A 16,512-nucleotide genomic window follows, 5' to 3' on the forward strand; every position below is an offset into this window, starting at 1 on the left:
TACAGGGTTTCTCATTGGCCTGAAACTCATCAATTACATGAGATTAGCTGGCCAGAAAGATCCTGGGTTTCACCTGTCTCTACATCCTCAGTGCTGAGATTATAGGCATATGCCACTATAGTTGGCAGTTATCATGGGTACTAACAATAGAACCTCAGATGCTCATGATTGTGAAATAAGCATTTTACACACTGACCCATCTTCATAACCAATAAAATAAAATCTTATTCACATTATTTTCATTCAAACTTTCTTTAAATCAATAAATTTATATTGGATTAACAACAAATATATTGCACATATATGATAAGGATGGAAAAAGAATAGACGTGAAATATGTGTGTATGTACAAAGACAGCCTATAGTTTATTCTTATGATTGCTAGGATCTAGAGGGTGAGCTACTTTAATTTACATATTTTATGTTCTTATATGCTTGCATGCAGAGAGAGTGGGACAGAGGAAGGGAGGGAGAAAAATAGACAGAGAAACAGATAGAGAAAATGTGAGTATGCATGTGGCAGGGCCTTTCACCACTACATTGAACTCCAGATGCATGTTGCATTTTGTGCATCTGTATTTATATGAGTACTAGGTAATCAAATCCAGGCAGGCTTTACAAGCAAGTACATTTAACAATTGAACTATCTTCTGAGCCCTCAAGTACTTATTTTAATAAAGGTATTAAATTTGAGAATCAATAAAATATAACTGAATAAAATTATCTATATATAGTATGATATAATATATGTATATATACTATATAAATATATAATAACAGTTCATTGAGTACTAAGTTCTTTGTTTTATACAAAGCGATTTTATATATCTACAATTTAAATATAAAATTGTGTGAAAAACTGTTTATTATATATATATATATCAAATACTCCTTGTTCATAAAATAAAAAATTGAACAAAATCTGTGTTTACTTTTACATCCACTAATACTGTTTTGATGTGACTAAGAGGTTTAATTTATAAGTGATAAAGAGAGTTAACTTTACTTACTTGTAAGAAAATTTTCAAAGTAGGAAAGGCAAAGCAGTTAAGATTGATGAAGGTAAGAAATTTAAAAAGTAAAAGTCAAGGCAAAACTACCCGTTAATATCATCAATGGCAAATGCTTAACTATTCCAATGTAGAGATGAGATAGCCCTAGATCACCTAACATAAATTCTTCTCCTACTGTAATGGCTAGAAAATTTGCTTGGACACAAATATGGCATAAATAGTTAATTATATCAGTGACATTTTCCCACAAGGCCTGTATGAAAACTACTTGTTTGTGCAATGTTCTAACTGGAGGATGAGAAAACCATAACAAATTTATTGAAAGCAAGGGAGAAATAACAGTAACAAATAAAATTAGAAATATTATTGAAACCTCAAGACTTTCATGATTCATTGAGGTGTAGTTTTAAAAATATTTCAACTCTTTAAATGCCATTGGTTAAGAACTTCCTGTCTGCTATAATACATGCTGAGAATGTATTCTTCAAGGAGTGTTTTGAGAATATCACATATCGGCATGTTGCTTAACAATATCAAGGCATGGAATGCAGCTAGATTTTGGTTTTATTTTTAACTTCTAGGGTATTTTACATCTTTTTGTTTCCTGTAACATCACATACCTGTGTTCTGACTTTGTCATCAAACAATGTGTGTTTTGCATGGAAAAGATCATACCTTCAAGGAGAGGAAGACAGTGTGATAAAAGGAGGGAAGACAGACTTGCATGTTGATAACAATTCAAAGTGAAGAATATAAATAATATATAAATCTATGCTCTATGGAAATATTTTTATAACATTATGAATAATGAATACGTGATATTCTTTCCTATGATAAAATGTTAATTCCTTATCTACTATTACATGCCAAATATCAAGTAAAAGATAAACATGTAGAAACAAGATTTTCTAAATATATGAAATGCTTGAAAATATTTACCAATGCCCAAAGTGGCTTCTAAAGGGATAAGATGGTGTATATTTTTTGAGGACATGAAACTATGGCACTGGCAGAGGAAATAACAGGTAACTCCAAGGTATAGGTATAGTGATAGACAAGGACACAGATAACTTTAGAAAGAATCTTAAGAATTGAAAAATAGTCCTGCATGAAATTTAACAAGTTTCTGCACAACAGAGAAATGAATAGAGTTAAGAGATAACCTAACAAATGTGAGAAAATCTTACTAGCTATATATCATTTAGGGAATTAATATTTACAGTGTATAAAGGACTACATTTTTTTTTCAAGGTAGGGTCTCACTCTGGCCCAGGCTGACCTGGAATTCACTATGGAGTCTCAGGGTAGCCATGAACTCATGGTGATTCTCCTACCTCTGCCTCCTGAGTGCTGGGATTAAAGGCATGCACCACCACACCCAGCTAAGGACTACAAACTTTAATACCAAAAATACAAATATTCTAATCAGCTAGTGCACAAATTAAAAGAGCAGAAAGATTTCAAAAGAGCACATAAATGGTAAATACATAGTTAGACGTGTAGAACAAACTTAGCTTTTAGGAGAATGCAAATTAAATCTACTTTGTAATTCCATCTCACACCTTTCAGTGTGGATTAAGAAAACAAATGAAAAAATATGACAAGGATATGGGGAAACAAAAGTCCCTATTCATTGTTGGTGGGTTTTAACTGCCATAGCCACTATGGAAATGGTCTTGCAGGTTCCTCAAAAATGTAAAAATATAAGTACCATATGACCCAGCTATACCCACTCTTGAGTGAATACCTTAAGAACTCTTAATCAGCATATAACAGAGACAGTTGCATATCATGATTTGATGTTGTATTATTCACAATAGTTAGAGTAGAACCAGCCTAAATGTGTATTAGTACAATGGATAGAAATATGTGGATTCATCTGTAAAGGATAAATTTATGAATTTTTTGGGAAAATGGATGAAACTAGAGATCATTATGTTAAACAAAGTAAGGTAGACTCAGAACATAAATCTGCCATTTTTTTCTCATATGTACAATGCAGATTTAATTTATGTATATATACATTTTAGATAATTATAGTAGAAAGGGGATCATGAAAGAAGATGATGTCTAAAGGAAGAGGTAAAGGATATAGGAGAGGAGAGTGGAACATATGTAATGTGAAACCAGAAAGAGGATTTCATAGAAAGATGGGGTATCAGCAAGAGGGAGTAAAGAGGATGGTATAGGGCAATGCATACGATGATCAATAAAAACACAGTATAGTGACATGTATATATCACAATGAAACAATTATATATTTAAGCCAATAATAATAGAAAAGAAAATCAAGATGATTATAAATCCCAAAATTAATTCATTCAAGTGAAAAATAAATATATTATCTATTTTATAAATTAAATGATATTAACTACTAAGGTAGTCCACGAATTAATCAACCACACTCAAAGGTAAGGAGGAACAGAAAAAAAATGCACTGGCAAGATGGCTTAGTGGTTAATGTGCTCACCTGTGAAGTCTAAGGATCCAGGTTCAATTCTCCAGGTCCCATTTAAGCCAGATGCACAAGGTGGCAAATGCATCTGGAGTTCATTTGCAGTTGCTAGAGGTCCTCTTGCACCCATTCTCTCCCTCTCTTTCTTTCCTTCTCTTTCTGTCTCTCTGAAGTAAAAATAAATTTAAAAAGAAATGGTTTTAAATGGTTTTATGTTTACAAATACCTTTAATTACAATATAATGAATGCATCTATTTAATTATTCAAATACAAGAAAATTTATGCATCATTTAAAATATTCACTTTGATAGATTATTTTACTATATGGCTATTAAATACTTAGTATCAGCTATAAATCAAAAGTAAAATAGACATCACCTTTATCCTTAAAAATTATAGTTAGTGGAGGACGTGGAAGTTAAATAAGTTAAATATTATCTGAAAAGACCCAAGTCATTTTCATAAAAATGGAGAAATTTTACTTAATTGACTAATGTACAAATTCTATAATAGAAAATAGCAAGAACTTTGTTTTTTTTTTTTTTACCTATTACAATAATAGAATAAAATTCAATCAATTGGCTGACATTTCAGGATAGATTGTTCAGCTTAATGCAAGCATATTAGAGTCCCTAATGTGAAAATATAGGGAAGAAATATCATGCTAGCCTGAAAGGCTTCCACAGAAGTCCTTATTAATATATGAACATTTCCTATCTTCTCTGACTACTCAAAGCTGTGGAGAGTCAAATTTGAAAAAGACTTTTGGGATATTGACTAACATTTAGGTTAATTATAAATCAGGAATACAGAGTAATGATGACCCATTGCTAGACACTAATCCTCAATAGCCCAACTCCTAATAAGAATTATTTTCTATACTTTCATGCTACCTACTCTTGATGTCAAAAATCCCTTTGTTTCCTTAAATATACCATGTCTTCTCTCTTCCTTTTAGTTTGCTTTTTACTAAAAAGCTTGGCTAAGTTCCATTAGACTCTTTAATATTTTGTAGCTTCTCCAACTCATCAAAAGATTATAGCACAGTACAGTGCCTAAGTACAAATTTAACAGCATGTTTATTTAGAGTTATTATAGGCTCATCAACTGTGCACAATATATTTACTATAATTATCATACATACTGTTTGTAATGTGTCAGAGTGAAATATTTATTTGCATTTTGATAGACAAGTCATTACTTTTTCCAAGTCAATAAAAATGCTATGTTAACTATATGAAGTTCATTTTGTTTAGTTGTAAATTATAAACAAAATTAATAGTATGGAAGTTCTAAATATACTTACCAGCACATAAAGTAGCATGAAAATGATAAGTTGCTTTTCTCATTGCTGTGACAAGCCCCCTGAATAAAGTATACTTAAATAATGAAGGCTTTATTTGGGCTCACATTTAAGAAGGAATAGAGTCCAACATGCTGGAGAAGTCATTGTGACAGAAACATGTTGATCACATTGCACCAACAGTCAGGAAGCCCTACAATCCATGCAATGGTGCAGCAATATTTAGGGTTGTCTTTATACCTCAATTAACCTAATCTGGAAAATTCCTCACAGACTTGGCCATAGACTTATATCTGTGGTGATTCTCAATTCTAGTAAGTTGACAAGATTAAATATGATGCTATGCATTAGTTAAAATACAGAAACTCAATGTTAAACAGAAGCATTGTTGAAAAGGTTACTGCTGAGAAGAGTGAAGACTGATTTGCTAGTCAACATACTATTGCACTGACTCTATTGCTGTCTTCCAAGCTGACTTGAATGTTGTAAAGGGAACTCAGTATACTTTCTTTGAGTTAGAATTAGATCCAAAAACATCAGCATTTTACATATAATTTACTTATTATCTTCTGATTTCACAGTTTGGCATTTCTCTCAACAAGCATAGAATCTTACTCTCTTTCAATTGATCACCTTCACTAATTACCTTTTACCTATGTTTTGCATGAAAATGTATTCACATCAATAACTTAACTAATAATTATGATTAAAAACTTTTACATGTCGACACATCATACATGTGATATATAATTTAAGATATACACACATATCTCATACGTGTGTATATATACTTTCCGCTGAATTATCTAATTGTATCTTATATATTTTCAAGTATGCTTTTTATTATTTTATTTATTTATTTATTTGAGAGTGACAGAGAGAGAAAGAGGATGATAGAGAGCAAGAGAGAGAATGGGCATGCCAGGGCTACCAGCAACTGCAAACGAACTCCAGATGTGTGCACCCTCTTGTGCATCTGGCTAACGTGGGTCCTGGGGAATCAAGCCTCGAACCGGGATCCTTAGGCTTCACGGGCGAGTGCTTAATCGCTATGCCATCTCTCCAGCCCTCAAGTATTTTTTATTTAGGTTTATAAGGGCTTTCTGTAACTATATGATTTTTAGGTTCACCAACCCTGCAGCCTCAGGGTCTAGATTATTTGAAATTATAGAGCGCTGTCAATAAGCACAGAGTAATTAACTCTATGGGTGCCAATAAAATTTTGTTTCTGACTGAGAGACATTATCTGAATTTTTTTTTTTTTCTGGTCACTAAAAGCATTGCCATACAAAACCATGTAACTATTGTGATATAGCAATCTCATCATTTTATTAAGTATGCCAAGCAAATGGTTATACCTTACTGTTTTACTTATTAGCCTGGTTTAGTTCCTATGATTTTTATTTACTTTTTTAAAATAAAGGGTCTCACTATGTAGCTCTTGCTGGTGATGGATTTGTGACTGTCTTCCTCCCTCACCTTCTCTGTGTCCTACTGTTACAGCTGCGTACCATAGTGCCCAATTCCTATGAGTTATTTTTCTTATGTACAAAAGTTCCTTCATGATTTATCTTTACAATCCAAGGGTTTTTTTTTTTTTTATTTACAGACTGTCCAGGAATATGATGATATTAATGTAATGTCACTGCCAGTACTCACATCTTCCTTGTTTGTTTTATGCAAGGTCTATGACAGAAAGGAAGCCTTAAAGGCAGGTCTGGACAAAACTGTAAGCCTCCAGAAAGATTTATCAGAGATGCATGAGTGGATAACACAAGCTGAAGAAGAATATTTAGAGAGAGATTTTGAGTACAAAACTCCAGATGAATTACAAACAGCAGTTGAAGAGATGAAGGTAAATAAAGCAAATAAAACAATAGACAAATGATATAAAATGCTGATAATATTGTGATTATACAAAATCAACTCTTTTATATTACTGCTCTTTTAATTACAAACAAGCCTTTTTATTTCTTGGTAATTTTCCTTAAGAAACAGACATATAGAATAGAGAATAGTTATTGATTGGGGATGATGAGATACAATTGTATAAAAATGATTTTTAAGTTATTTGTGAGGAAATGCATTTAATCTGAGAGGTCTGAGTCATGAGGAAAAAGCCAACCTTATAAAAATAAATCATGGAAGCTCATTCCTGTTAGAGGGAATTCCTCTTTCAAAGAGTCTAAGACAAATTCAGAAGGGAACAAAGCCTTCCTATATAAAGGAAATAAAACCAATTCTGAATGATCAGAGATATATTTGAGGCAGTGGAGAAATACCTATCAACCCAGGAATTTTACAGGCTATGACAGGAATTTCCAGTCTAAGTCAAATGACATAACCCTTAGATGATTTCACATAAGGAAATGTGAAGATTTTAACTTTGTGGTAATGAAAATACTCATAGAAACATTACAATTCTTTATTTGTGAATTCTTTTTTTGTTGTTGTTTTTCAAGGTAGGGTCTCACTCTGGCCCAGGGTGACCTGGAATTCACTATGGAGTCTCAGGCTGGCCTTGAACTCACAGTGATCCTCCTACATCTGCCTTCCAAGTGCTGGGATTAAAGGCGTGCGCCACCACGCCTGGCTTTATTTGTGAATTCTTAATTATGTACAACCCATAGTGGACTTTACTCTTTTAACTCAATTCCCTAATATTCTCTTCCTATTCCCTCTTCAAAAACTATAACCACTACTAGAGATCCCTATATAGATCACTGGAAGCCTCATAGAGTCTTTTGTTTGCTTTAATTGCTCTTCTGTCCATTTTCTCTCTCCACCTGACGTGTTTAATTATCTAGCAACCACTCAGTCAAATCCTTTTTAATCATTATTTCTAATATTAGAAATTACTGATTCAATTTTATAAACATAATTCTTGAAATGAATGGTCCAACTAATTTACTCATATTCATTGCCATATTTAAATAATTGATCTACTATACAATGGGTGCAGTAATGTGGAAAATTTAAAAGAACAATTCCAGCTGCCTGCGGCATCAATAACCAAAAGAAGAAGCAGGAAAATCCAATTTCTTAAAGTTCTGTTTGTCAGTTAAGGAATGTCTGCAGGTCAATTCAGTGTCTGGATTGCTGTGATAGTACTTGCTCCAAACTTCCATCTATGCTCATTTAGAAAACAAAATTATTTTTTACTGTGAAAAAATACCAACAGACCTATTTGGACATCTCTCTCTGTCTCTCTTCCTCTCTGTCTCTCTCTCTCTCAGAAGAAGAAGCAAAGATTTTTTAGACATATTCTTTTCATTTATTTCTACTTTTATGTAGAGATTTTTATGTATATTGTCTTCTCTAACTTAACTGTTTTCTCTAGAAAAATAAAACTTTTCTGTTTCATAAAGGATATGAGGGGTGTCTGATAATCAACCTCTGACTTCAAATTTCTTTTGGAAATAATCAATGATTACACTATGAAATTTTCTGTTAAACATCTTGAGTTTAATTTTAACAATCTCCTCTTTTCATTTTCGCACTTTTACAATTTTAATTTTAATTCTAGAGCATAGCAAAACTTGTGCATATAATGAAAAGGGTGAATGCACATACATATTTATTTATCACTACAACAGTTATTGTTATACTTGAATTGACCTCAGAGTCATCTGGAGGATATGTTTAAAAGATTCTCATATCCCCCCTTCAGAATGGGAGATCCAGTGAGGTTTTCCTATATCTTTCCTGTAAATAATAAAAGATAAGTTCCAGACTGGATCCAAGTAACTATAATTTGTATGATATTGACTAACAATTTTAATAATGGAAACCACTAATCTTTATAGGTAGCTGCTTGAAAGGTAATGAGTCATTATTTGTTATGAGGAGGTAGTTTAAACACAGGTAGAATTTTCTTCACAGTAAACATTTAATCATCCATCACCTTCATTCTTCATATTTACCTATGTTTAAAATTATTCTCTTTCTTCTCAGTATATTTTTTTTTCTGACATCTAAGCCAGTTTTCACAAAATTGTATATAAAAGTCTAAAAATCAAGGAAAGAAGTGTTTCTCACTTTGTCTATGTAGACAGGCACACAGGTTTATTGTTTGTATAAGTGGATTGCATTTAATGACACTTTTTTACCATGCCCCTTCCTCATCCCATAAAGGGTTTTTATACTGACATAACAGAAAGTCTGAGAAAGGGAAGGAGTAACACAGAACCGTTTTTTAACTATCTCAATCTAAGCACAATGATGCACAGGCTAAAAATCTGTGTGTATTAAGTTCTTGAAAATGCTAAAATTATTATAGTTAAAATATGATTTGTATAGAAACAAAATAAGCCCATTGTACAAATGTCAGTAAAACTGATTAATTTAGAATAATGAATTAAAATTTTCAGTTAAATTAGGAAAGCATTTTATAGTTAAAACACCTTGTGACTCTTAATTACCTCACTTGTGAATGGCATAATTTGACACAAACATTTCCCAGAGCTTTCTGGTAGTATTACATTCTAGCCACTAATAAAGGTTGCTGGAATTACTAAGGAATTCTTATTAAGCTCTTTGCCCTTTTCTATCTCTACTCCTAATTTTACTACCACTCTTTTCTTCACAAAAGATATATCTCCACTTATAGCTAACATTGTCAGGAGTAGAGGAGCCTGCATTTTTGTGTTTCTAAAATGCATTACACGTTAGAACTTAACTCAATTACAAAAGTAATTTTCTCATTTATAATCAAATTGAATTTACTAAACAGTTTGAAATGAGAAAAAAAATTGCACATTAAGGAGAACCGTAAGAACTTTGAGTGCAAGCAACTCTATAAGATTTGTGTGTCATTGCTAGATGATGTGAGGAGGAATTTAAGTTTTTTTGCTATGAGTTAATTGCTGTCAGTGACTTGGGATAATTCTATTATTTGGTATATAGACTGACCAGAAAGGAGGAAAATTGGAATGTAACCAAAGATGTGATTGGAAAACAAACTGCAGTCATTCATTTCAACTTGGGGTTTTGTGGTTTGGGTAGTATAGAGTTTCTTTTTGCTATATCCAGTCATGATTATATAGTAGCTTGATTATGGTTTTTAACTTCCATGTTAACAGAATGGCCGTGTTAAGCTAGTTTGAATATTGAAAGTTTGGGAAGCAACTCATTTTCCACAGGAGAAGAGAAGTTATATCTGCATGCCAGGTCATTTCCTAGTGTCAGAAGCCCATTTTGCTCTTCAGCTTTCAAGGTCTAACATATGTTTTCAATTACTGAATTAAACTGTCATCAAATAACCCATATATGACTTTGAGAAGATTTTTCTATGCTATCATATGATTTAAACAATATTTTTACTAATGTAAATATTCTTCTACCTAATTAATCTATAAGTAAATTAGATTATAGATGCTTAAATACTTTTAAATTTAGTATCCGAATATTTGTTTTCTGCCAATCCTAAGCAAATTTTTGTGGATACATACATATTTGGTGATATATACATCCATATGTACAGATTACATTCAATGTATTCATTTTTTAAATTTTTTATCTTATTTTATTTTATTTATTTGCAAGGAAAGAGAGAAAGAGAGAGAAAAAGAGAGAGAGAGAGAGAGAGAGAGAGAGAGAGAGAGAGAGAGAGAGAATATAGACACAGAGGGAATGGTTGTACTTGGGCCTTAACCACTGCAAACAAATTCCAGATTCATATGTCCCTTGTGTATCTGGCTTATATGGGCCTTGGGGAACCGATCCTAGGTCATTTGGCTTCACAGGCAAGTGTCTTAACTGATACAAGGTCTCTTGGAGCCCTGGATGCAGCAAACTCTATATAGCCAAAGATAGTACTGGTATTGCAGGCATATGCCACCCAACACAGCTCAAATTATTTTTATCAAGGTTTTTTTCTATATTATGAGTGTATTTTTTCAAGTTTCTAATTATGGCTATACACACACACACACACACACACACACACACACACACACACATACATTTTAAAGGCATTGAAATGAACATGGCATGTAGGTCTAGGAATCTCCTCCTAACAAGGATGTTGTGTTGTTACATATGGGAATACATTTTGGAAGGAAAGACATTGACTTGCTTTTATAACTTTCTTTCTTTGGCAGAGAGCTAAAGAAGAAGCCCAGCAAAAAGAAACCAAAGTCAAACTGCTTACTGAGACTGTCAACAATGTCATAGCTCAGGCTCCACCGGCAGCACAAGAGGCCTTAAAAAAGGAAATTGATACTTTAACCACCAATTACCAGTGGCTCTGCACCAGGCTGAATGGGAAATGCAAAACTTTGGAAGTCAGTTATTTTTCTTTTTCTTTTAATCAATTGGATGTCGCATGTGATGATATGTTTAGCACAACAATTAAGAACCTTAGATCTAATATAAAACTACAAATACCCTTAAAGTTCTTAAATCTGTGTAAATTTCCCATCAGGTGCTTATTAATTTGCATAGACATTTACAATTTGCAAATTGCTCATAGCAATAGTATTTATTTTATGACTATTTCATAGAATTGATGTGAAATTAAGTAAACTGTATTACTAAAAATTTGAGCATAGCATCCAATAAACTGAGGTAATATAATTCTTCATAATTGTATTAGGTCAAAAATTTCTAAACATAAATTTTTCTCTATAGGAATAGATTTCCTTATGCATTTTAATCTTGCATGTAATTATTCTGTAGAGAGGTGTATCTTATAATCACTTTTAATAATTGCTGGCTCCTGTAGTGTTGTTTATGAGACATGTTGCTAACTAGCTCCTTCTTTGACATTTTATATTTATTCTTTTTTTTTAATTTTTTATTTATTTATTTGAGAGCAACAGACACAGAGAGAAAGACAGATAGAGGGGGAGAAAGAGAATGGGCGCGCCAGGGCTTCCAGCCTCTGTAAACGAACTCCAGACGCGTGTGCCCCCTTGTGCATCTGGCTAACGTGGGACCTGGGGAACCGAGCCTCGAACTGGGGTCCTTTGGCTTCATAGGCAAGCGCTTAACCGCTAAGCCATCTCTCCAGCCCATATTTATTCTTTATCCCAAATTCTGTTTCATCTTTCTCACATGCCTTATTCTCTAGAATGTGCATATGAGAATGCAGATGAAGAATTCAAGTGCCTAAAATAATTATCATGAAGTTGTATGAAAATAAACTTTGACTCTTCTTGTATAAATAAAAAGGGGCAAATGGGACACAAAACTTCACCTATGAACACATGCTGAATGATACCAGACACTACATCCAAGTTGAAATTTAAATTTTCTTTACTCACATATAATTATATTTGTGAATATATTTGATAAAAAATCACTATTATCGGTGCGCAGTATGATTTTGGTTCTATATTGTGTGATATTTAAAAATAAATACAATTCTTATAAAATATTGAAAACTGGGGCTCAAGAGGTGGCTTAGCAGTTAAGGCATTTGCTTGTGAATACTAAGGAACCAAATCTGATTCCACAGTACCCATGTAAGCCAGAAGTACAAGGTGGCACATGTATCTGGAGTTCCTTTGCAGTGGCTGGAGCACCTATTCTGTGCTCTCCCTTTCTCTCTCTCTCTCAAATAAATAATTTAAAATAAAGTAAAAAAAATGATTCAATTATCTTTCTATTTCCCAATTATTTATAATAAACCTTCTTATTTTCCCTCCTCATATTTTATTTATCACTGTATTTAGTTTTATTATTTAGTTTCATTCATTTCCATTCCTTAACAACTGTTTGGCATATACACTTTATCTGAATAGCATAAACAGTTACTATCATATATATCTTAATCAATGTGTTCAGTAACAATAAATATTACTGCATATATCAAAATAATGGCAGAAACATTAGTATACCTTAACTGTGGAGTTACCTCTCACTTCTTCCATATAGTTGTACATCGGCCTAGCCATCTATACCTAACTTCTTACTCTCTTTAAGTTAGTAAATACCATTGCTATTGCTTTTGTACTTCTTAGCTTATACAATATTTACTTACATATGCCAATGTTATTTTAACAAATTTCTTTGATCAATTTTTGTTCATCCTTCCCTTGGGATAGATTTTTTTTAAATATTCCCTTATCTTTATATTGAGTGTGGTTGATTACAAATCCCCCAGATTTTACACGATTGAAGATATGTCTATGTTCCTCACAATATTGAATAATAGACTAGTTGAAAATACAATTATGCAGATTATGTTATTTTTGTTACACTGAAAATACTAAACAGTTTTCTTCTGAATTTTCATGATAGTAACAGTCTATTGTCTACAATGCTCTCCCTCTGGCTCTGCCTTGTCAGTGTGTGGATATATGTTCATTTATACCTTGTCACCTGGTATGGTAAGAAGGAAAGATAGATTGCTTCTTTCCAGAGTGTCTCCTTCATACCTCTGAAGCTTGTGCTTTCCCAATCTAGCCATCTTTCCTAGGGATAACATCATTGTATCTGTGAAGAAATTCTGCATCCTCCATTCAGTTTTTTGACTTCTCCATTCTGGACTCTTTCTTCTCTCAAGTTTGTACTAATTTCCTGAAATCTTTCTTTCAGTTCTAAAATTCTTTAATAATTGTTTATGGCATAAATCTACTTATATCTGTATATATTTAATGATAATTTTATGCTTTCAAATTTGCATTTTAAGAGAATGTATTTTATTGCATTTATTAAATTCTGTAAATTTGTATCTTCTCTTTCATGACATATTTTTTATGTAATAGATTGTATTTTTTCATTATATAATTGAAACATTTACAGTCTCTTTGATTAGGTCTAACTCTACTAGGCAATAAGTCTAATGGAGATTTATTTACTCAATAAGAAAATCAAAAATCTTAAATGTGCCTTTATGCCTAGTAGCGGAATTTATTCTTTTTGTTACCTGTTATTTTATGGTTGATTTCTTTATATTTCAATCTGGTCCCATAACATTTAACTCAGGTTTAGTCATTTTATTTCAAAGTTTATTCAAGTATTCAAATGCTCCAGCATTTTAATTTTAAATTATAGTTTCTGGATATTTATCTTTTAGTGTGGACATGTGGGAGAATAAGGAGGGGAAGGTAGGAATACTCCCTTCATATGAATATCTTTTTCTTGTCTTCTCACAGTTAGCCTTTTCTCTTGTTAATGCCTATATGTATGAGGTGATTCATCATGTTCCTCTTACAGTATGTTACCCTCAGTATGTGGTGTTTCTCTCTATGCATTCTATGTGCTCTATTGGAAACCTGTGTTGACCTAATTCATATGGATTTTCAACCCAAAAAGGCTCACCCAGAAATTCATGATGCCTTCCTTATTTTAAAGGATTTTCTATCTGGTGTTGTTCATTAGTCTTATATCACATTCACTGAAAAATCATATTTTTCATAAAGATTTTCCTTATTTATTTATTTGTTTGTTTATTTAAAAGAGAGCAAGAGAGAGACAGAGAGAGAGGAGAGAGAGAGAGAATTTGCATACCAGGGCCTCAGCCACTACAATCGCACTCACATGCTCCACCTAGTGAGCATATGCAAGCTTGCCCTTGCCTTACCTTTATTCATCTGGCTATTGAGGGATCTAGAGAGTAGATCATGGGTCCTTAGGGTTCACAGATGAGTGTCTTAACCACTAAGCCATCTTAGAGATTGGAAGTGAGAAAGAGGCAGATAGAATGGACAAATCAGGGCCTCTAGCACCTCCAAACCAACTCCAGATGCATGTAACACCTTGTATATCCAGGTTATATGGGTACTAAGGAATCGAACCTGGGTCTTTAGGTTTCACAGGCAAGTGCCTTAACTGCTAAGCCATCTCTCCAGCCCACATTTATGTTTCTTTCCCCAAAGTTTGGATGATCCACTGGAATTTTATTAACTCAACATAAATAAACTTAGAGTTTGTAGGAATTGAAAGAATCAATCCTACATTCTTCTTAGGAATTGACAATTTAGAAAATGCTGTCAGGGCTGGGAAGATGGCTAAGTTGCTAAAGGGGCTTCCTTGTGAAGCCTACCAGTACTCATGTACAACAGGCTGCACAAAGTGGTACATGTGTCTGTATTTTCTATACAGTGACTGGAAGCTCAGGAATGCCCATTCTCTCCCTCTCTCTCTCTCTCTCTATCTATCTCTCTATCTCTCTCTCTCTCTCTCTCTCTCTCACACACACACACACACACACACACAAACACACACACACACATAAATAAAAAAATATTTTAAAATAAAAATTGTCTTTGATTCCTCTCAAGAGAAATTTCATATCAAACAATCCCTCCTGACTCTAACCAGCTAGATAACTACTTGCCTTTTAGATCTTATGGAAAAAAGGGATCCAGTTGAGAAAGATTTGAGGATGTAGCTTAGTGGTAAAGTGTTTGGCTAACATGCACGAGGTCCTGTGCATTATCTCCAATACTGCAAAGATGATGGCATACATAGGTGAATGATGATGCATACTTTCTACTTACTCTATAAGAATGGGAAAGAAAATTGTTAAAATGCCTCTCTTCACCACCTTCAAAGGACTTCTTCATCCTGATACATGTTTTATAGAAAAGCTTTGATTTTAAAATAGGTCCTATATATTTAACACATAATTTCAATCAAACTGGAAGAGTGTGTGAGGTGGTGGACATCACCTCCATTTACTATTTCAAACAGAAGTTTATGTTATGCTGTATATTGTCATTCAAAGCCAATTTCAATTCTGGAATATCAAAGTAATTTTAATATCTAAAGTAGTAAGACTAACAGTTCATAGAAAGTTTTTGCACCAATTTAGGATCCCATAATATTTTGTTTTGTGAACTGTAATGCTGATGTATTTAGTCTAGTCAGCTGTGCCCTTCACAATCACAGAGGACAGAAGAGGCCATTCATTCTGACAGTTATATCAGCAAGATACTTCAGATCCTCAATCTGAACAAAAGTTAGTAAGACACATTCCCAATCTTATCCCCTTATCTTCAAAGCTCTATGATACCCTTGGGTATTTAAGGAGACATTTATATTACCCCACTGGAATGTTTGCCCAGTAGGAAGACAGCCTGTAGTTGAGTGGGAGTTGAAATTGATTATGGTTTCTATCACCTTTTAAAGCAAAACATTTATTTCATATCTTGGAAACATGTTGTATGTAAAATACTTAGAGTGTACAAACAGTTGGTAGGCATGCGAGGAAGATTACAATGATATTTGATCACATAGACTTGGAAAAAGGGGGGAAATATGACAATGTTGAAAAACTTTGAATTTCCTTTCAAATGAAGCTTTTTATCTTGATAGCACTGGCAGCATGGTGGCAGGCACAGCTGATTATAATATTGATTTTACTTTATATGTAGATTTTCCCAAAATTTATAATCTCAAAACTAATAAAGAATCACTGTTGTGATTTTCTTATCATCTTTTCCATTTCATTGCCATCTCCTCAACAGACATAATCATAATCTAAAACTGTACTGTTACTAATTTTTGCTCAAAATTTAACACATGCATATGATTACAAAACATACTGTAAACTTTTTACTTTTTGAGAATTACAAAAATGGTAACAAGATATGCATTTACTAGGGCTTTTAACTTCCTCCAAACCCTTTTTTATAAGATAGGAATATATGTACTATTAAATCAATTTATTCATTTTATTTCATATATTTTCTGTTTAAAGGTAACAAATTATATTTATCGATGCCACATCTGGTACAAATTGGTCATTATAAAAGTTCTGGAATGATCATTCTTGAAACTATTTAGGTCA

At 32.9% G+C, this 16,512-nt stretch overlaps 1 protein-coding gene across 1 annotated transcript in view; it reads left to right on the forward strand.

Moving 5' to 3' along the window:
- The window catches only part of Dmd (dystrophin), a 2,157,654-nt gene that overhangs the window by 813,363 nt on the left and 1,327,779 nt on the right, over positions 1-16,512 (forward strand). The window contains exons 27-28 of the mRNA XM_045140973.1: positions 6,457-6,627; positions 10,874-11,056. Of these exons, the coding sequence (XP_044996908.1) occupies positions 6,457-6,627; positions 10,874-11,056 (354 nt within the window). The remainder of the gene's footprint in view (positions 1-6,456; positions 6,628-10,873; positions 11,057-16,512) is intronic.

This window comes from Jaculus jaculus, chromosome X, assembly GCF_020740685.1.
Source record: "Jaculus jaculus isolate mJacJac1 chromosome X, mJacJac1.mat.Y.cur, whole genome shotgun sequence".
NCBI classification, from domain to species: Eukaryota; Metazoa; Chordata; class Mammalia; order Rodentia; family Dipodidae; genus Jaculus; species Jaculus jaculus.